The following is a 5,828-nucleotide window of genomic DNA, read 5'->3' on the forward strand; positions in this document are numbered from 1 at the left end:
AGAGCATTTCCATTCTCATTAATTTCTCTCTAGGTTTTTATTTTTACTAAAAAATAATTTTATTATTATTTGACTTAAAATTTCCTCTTTTTTGGTTTATAAAAACAAAAACTCAATTCATGAAGTTGGAGTCTATAAACCAAACTAATAACACAAACAAAAAAATAAAACACATCAACAATATTCTATTTATATGTCATATTTTTTAAATCGTTCTTACAAATTCGACCCATAAATAAAAAAAAAAATTTATTATCTGTAATCCATCTCTTCTACCATTATCATCAAAAATAAATTACAAATTACAAAAAATTACTAAATCATAACAATTGCATCTTATTATCTCTAACACCCAAAACACATAAATATTCAAAAATTTTATTATTAATTTTCTTTGACAAATACTTCACTTTCAACTATTATCATATGATTATTTTATTAGAAATATTTCAAGTGCACTGAAAATACCAGTATTCTAATTATTTTAACCGTTGATCTAAATTATAAAAAATATATATAATATATATTAATTAAAATCAACGATTAAAATAAGCGGTGTACTTGAAATGTTTCCTATTTTATTTCCCACCTAAGAAGTAAGAAAAAAAAAAAAGCTTAGGAAGAAGAAGAAAAAGGGTTTAAAATGACAAGCCAATGACACAGAATGAAATGAAATGAAATGAATGAGAGATCCAAAGTTTTTACAAGTCAACTGAGTCCCACTCTCTCAGCATCTCTGACAGAACCTTCAATAATCTCAAAAAAATTAAAAAAATAAAACCACACCACCAATGACCCCAGAACAAGAACAACACAAAGAAATGCTCTTTGCAAATTGACCATTTTGCCCTTCCTTCCTCCTCGCTCCAATTACACTCCACTCTCTCACCATTCAGCAATGGACGCAGCTGCTACCATTACAGCCACCACCTCGAGCTCAGGCTCAGAGCACCATGCCCGGGTCCATGAAGATCCGAATCCAACCGGGTCGGGTTTGAATGCTGAAGCTTCTGTTGGTGGGGCAAGGTACAAGCTGATGTCGCCGGCGAAGCTTCCGATCTCTCGGTCGGCGTGCATAACCATACCTCCGGGGTTGAGTCCGACGTCGTTTTTGGAGTCTCCTGTGCTCCTTTCAAACATGAAGGCGTGAACTTTCTCTCTCTGCCTTTCTTGTTTCTTTTCTTTTTCCTCTCGTTTTGGTTCTTCTTCTACTTTGGCTTCAGATTAAAGTGTTTCTAGTTAGTTAGAGTGAAACTGTATGTTCAAAATGAAATTTTTTTCAATGGGTATTTGTGAATTCACTGGCAAAACATGTTTCTTAGTGACAGTAGCTTGCAAATTGAAGAACTTTGGTTTGCTAGAGTAAGAGGATATGCTCAAAATAGAACATTTTTACAATGGTATTCTAAAAAAGGAAAATGGGTGAGTAAATTCAATAAAAAAATGCGGTTTTTTTTTGTTTAATTGTAGTTGCTAAATTGATGTGTTCAAAATTAGTGAATTTTTCATTAGATACTTTGGTTTTGTTTTTTTTTTTTTTTGTTGTTGTGTAAGTTGAAGGTGGTGCTTTTCACTTGACCCAGTGTGATTGGCACATCAAAAATTTGTTCTGTATGATTTTTTGTTTTCAGTTTCTCAGCAACCATAAAGAGCTTATCTGGGGTGGTCTCAAAAATCAAAATGCTTGTAATTATTGGAAGGGATTTTTTCTTTTCTTTTCTTTTTCTGAATGACTTTAACATGACGTGATCTGAATGCTACTGAGCTGAGCTGAAGCTGATGCTGTTTTTGGTTTTTCTATTTTTTTACCCCACAAAAAAATTAAAACTGGAAACTTTTTTATGTGCTTGTGTTCAATCTCGTGGCAAAATTGTTTCCTCTGATATGCTTTCTTTCCATGTTTGAATAGTTTGATCTTTTAATTTTTGTAGAATTTTTGGTATAAGGGCCACGTTAGGTTCAGATGCTTTTGCTCTTTGCAGGTTTGGCACTTGTGTATGTAATTTGATTGCTTTATGCTCAATGCAGTATTCTGTTGGAATATGACTTTAGTTGAGGATTGTTAGAGAGAGACCTTCTCCCATTTTTTATTTTATTTTTTCTTTTTAAAATTCTAATCTCAGTGTTGTTTCTTCACATAATGAATCTTCCTTTTTGTTGGTGCTTGCCCTTTTTGTTTGTTTTTTTATTTAACGGTATACCGGAGTGCGCTTAAAAAGCCCTTTTTTTTTTAATGAAAATTATTATTTTTTCTGTTTTTTGCTTCCTTCTTTGTCAATTAAATAAGTGGAACAAACGAATAAATTCATGGCCAAGTATTAGTGGATCCATATTATTTTTTGTGTGCTATGAGAATAGCATAACGAATGTCAGAAAGATTGTGGATCCCAGATATTTCTGAAAGGACTTTGATATTTTTTGGTTTTCTAGAAGTTAATACTCTGAATGGTCCTAAATTTTTTAGACTTTAGAATGATGTATGCAATATTCAAGTGGGAATGGCTTTTCCAAGTTGCAATTTTAATTGTTTATATAACTTCTGTTTGTGACTATAATGTAGTACTATGCTACCTTTAGTCATTGAGACTCTAAATATGCAACACTTAGTGTTATGATAAGGCAGAAAAATAGATGATTTTACTTATGAACTGATTTCATAGGTTGATTGATTGCAACCTGGGACATAGCGATCGCAGGTATTCGGAGAACTTGCCATTATTTTATCGTTTTTCGACACTCTTTTCGTGTTCTTACTCTTGAGAAACTTAGATTGGTGATTGTATAGTTTCGTCACTTTCGTGTATTCAGATTATAGTTTATTTATATGCTATTTTCTTTGGTTCGTTTGCAGGTGGAGCCTTCACCAACTACAGGTTCCCTTCCAAGGATTCATCAAACAGCACATGGTTCTATGGTTTCTGCTGCATCAACTGCATTTCCTATAACTTCTGTATGCTTCCATAATAATACCGTTGATGACAGAAAATTGAGCTTCTTTGAGTATAAACCGCCTGGTAGATCGAATATGGTAATAATATTAATTCATGTTAGTGACACTTTGTTGCATATAACTTCAAAGCAGATGGACACATGGAATGGACTTTGGTCTTCTTTCTCCTTGATTCGAACTTCCGGATTAAATTAACATCTAAGGATGACTAGTTAGATACATTGTTGATATCACTTTGTACACATGACTAAATCAATCCCTTTTTCGCTAGATTAAGTGTTAGGTAGACACAAATTTGATTGTTATGCTTGATGTTCTGATTAATGTTATCTTGAAGGTTACTTGCTGCTTAGTACTTATCGGATGCTATTTGCTTATATGTTAAGGTTCCTTCAGACTTCAACAACCATGAAAGTGAACAATCTTCTCGAATTGAAGGTCCAGGAAAAGCTCAACCATTTGCATCTTCACCATTAGCCGAAAGTGAGCCAGCGGACCCTTCTAATGAGTTAAGCCTGTCATCGCCTGTTCAAAAGATCAGTTCGGTTGAAGTTGATTTGGATGAGTTTAACCACAAAGGAAACACATCCACTGGGCTTCAGGCATCACATGTTGAAGTTAGAGGCAGTGGAGCTCCGATCGCACCCGAGAAGGCATCTGATGATGGATACAATTGGCGAAAATATGGACAGAAACTTGTCAAAGGGAGTGAATTTCCCCGCAGCTATTACAAATGCACACATCCTAACTGTGAAGTGAAGAAACTTTTTGAACGCTCTCATGATGGTCAAATCACTGAGATAATATACAAAGGAACACATGATCATCCTAAACCTCAACCAAGCCGCCGATACTCTGCTGGTACCGGTATGTCTGTGCAAGAAGAGAGATCTGATAAGGCTTCTTTGGCCGGCCAAGATGGTAATACCAGCCAGATATTTATCAATGATTTGTATTTTATTGTTACTTATTGCCAAGAAGTATAACCTCACTTTCTTTCTCTTCTAATTCTTGAATTCTAGACAGAGCATCCGGTATGTATGGTCGGGGATGTCAAGCAGCTGATCCCAACAGTACTCCAGAGCTATCTCCTCGGGCAACAAACGATGACAGTCCAGAGGGTGCTGGCTTTGTGTCAAATAGGACTAATGATGAGGTTGATGATGATGATCCCTTCTTGAAGAGAAGGTGTGATGGTTTATGCCGAAGCCCTGAAGTTTCTCCATTATGTGTGTTTACTTGCTGACCTTTTTTGTTTTTGGCTTGAGCAGAAGAATGGAACTTGGAAATGCTGACATCACTCCTGTTGTTAAGCCTATCCGGGAGCCACGGGTAGTTGTACAAACTCTTAGTGAGGTTGATATTTTGGATGATGGCTACCGCTGGCGAAAGTATGGACAGAAGGTGGTAAGAGGCAACCCAAATCCTAGGTATGTTAGAAGTAATAAATTCCAATTTAACTTATGTCCTACTTAATGTCATCGTTTAACCCTTTTCGCTATCTGTTGCTTTGATTATGATTTATGGCTGATATATATCTTCTGTTTTGGGGAACAAGATTTACTATTGATGTTAGTCAAGGTAGTAATCTACTTTCTGAAGTATCATGGCTTTTCTGGCTCATCAAATCAAGTCTGAAATAATTACAAAATCATACTAGGTTACATAAGGTTTATGTCAAGATGGTTTTCGCACTAGTACCGTGTTTGGTTTTCTAGGTCCGGTATATTGTCGCCGAAATACCGGCTCAAAGATGGCCTTGTTTTGCATGTTTAGGGTTCCCATCTTTTCTTGCATTCCAAGCAAAGTATGAACAAAAGCTATGGCAAACTTCAACTGAATAGCTTTGATTCAAACTTGAAAAGCATTTGTAGCAATACATATTTTCAGGTCTAAATGCGATATTTGTCTGCATAATTCTTGTTAATTAGGATACTTGCTTATTAAGTTATTATGCAGGAGTTATTACAAATGCACGAATGCCGGTTGCCCTGTAAGAAAACATGTGGAGAGGGCATCTCATGATCCAAAAGCTGTAATAACCACATACGAAGGTAAGCACAATCACGACGTACCGGCCGCAAGGAGTAGTAGCCACGACATGGCAGGACCGGCTGCAGCCGCGGCCGCGGCTGCAGCTGCAATGATTGGACATACAAGAATCAAGTTAGAAGAAAGCGATACGATTAGCCTCGACCTTGGTATGGGAATCAGCTCAGCAACTGAAAATAGATCAAAGGGCATTTCAGAATATGGTGAAAGTCAAAGTCAAATTCACACCAACAACAACAATTTCAAGTTTGTTCATACTTCCACTCCAGCTCCAGCAGCATACTTTGGTGTTCTAAATCACAGCTCAATTTCTTATGGTTCTAGAGAAAATAGGAATGATGCTCCATCTTTAAACCATTCCTCATATCCTTGCTCACAGAACATGGGAAGAATACTAACTGGTCCATGAAATTGTTAACACAAAAAAAAAAGATTATATTTATATATATTATATATATTGAATAAAATTGTGAGTAGTATTTCCTTCTTTTTTTTTAAATGGTAAAAGTCTCATTTTCTGTTAAGAAAATGCAGATAGTTCTTCCTATATATATATATATATATATCATCACTATTTAAGAGCTGATATATTCAGTAGTTTGTGTTTTGAATCTAAATAACTTTGTGTACAAGTTTATATGCAAATTATTCTGTAAAAAAATGAAGCTGATATGAAAGCTGCTATATCAAACTATGCATGCATGCCCCCATGATTTATGACCTGTTTGAATGCACGTGATGGACCATGAATTATATTTGTTAGGTTTGATATTCTCATAACTCACATTCAATAGCACAGTACTGCTTTGTACTATTTTGTATCTAT

The 5,828-nt window shown here is 35.3% G+C and overlaps 1 protein-coding gene across 2 annotated transcripts; it reads left to right on the plus strand.

Annotated features, from left to right (window-relative positions):
* The first annotated feature begins 650 nt into the window (after nt 1-650).
* On the plus strand, nt 651-5,469 carry LOC112765014 (probable WRKY transcription factor 20). 2 transcript variants are annotated; one of them, XM_025810869.3, is made up of 6 exons: nt 651-1,144; nt 2,852-3,028; nt 3,337-3,871; nt 3,973-4,138; nt 4,222-4,380; nt 4,910-5,469. In XM_025810869.3, the coding sequence occupies exons 1-6, from the start codon at nt 899-901 to the stop codon at nt 5,409-5,411; spliced, it is 1,785 nt and encodes a 594-aa protein (XP_025666654.1). In that variant the 5' UTR covers nt 651-898; the 3' UTR covers nt 5,412-5,469. The 2 variants fall into 2 exon arrangements, with proteins under 2 accessions (XP_025666654.1, XP_025666655.1); XM_025810870.3 differs by having other exon boundaries at nt 672-2,696.
* The last annotated feature ends 359 nt before the right edge of the window (nt 5,470-5,828 follow it).

This window comes from Arachis hypogaea, chromosome 17, assembly GCF_003086295.3.
Source record: "Arachis hypogaea cultivar Tifrunner chromosome 17, arahy.Tifrunner.gnm2.J5K5, whole genome shotgun sequence".
In the NCBI taxonomy this organism is placed as follows: domain Eukaryota; kingdom Viridiplantae; phylum Streptophyta; class Magnoliopsida; order Fabales; family Fabaceae; genus Arachis; species Arachis hypogaea.

What these genes read in the sequence shown, in the direction of transcription:
- LOC112765014 (XM_025810869.3), top strand. Translation starts at nt 899, where the DNA reads ATGGACGCAGCTGCTACCATTACAGCCACCACCTCGAGCTCAGGCTCA. An exon ending in CGCCTGGTAGATCGAATATG is followed by an intron (nt 3,029 to 3,336) that starts GTAATAATATTA and finishes TTATATGTTAAG; the next exon opens with GTTCCTTCAGACTTCAACAA. An exon ending in AGAGGCAACCCAAATCCTAG is followed by an intron (nt 4,381 to 4,909) that starts GTATGTTAGAAG and finishes GTTATTATGCAG; the next exon opens with GAGTTATTACAAATGCACGA.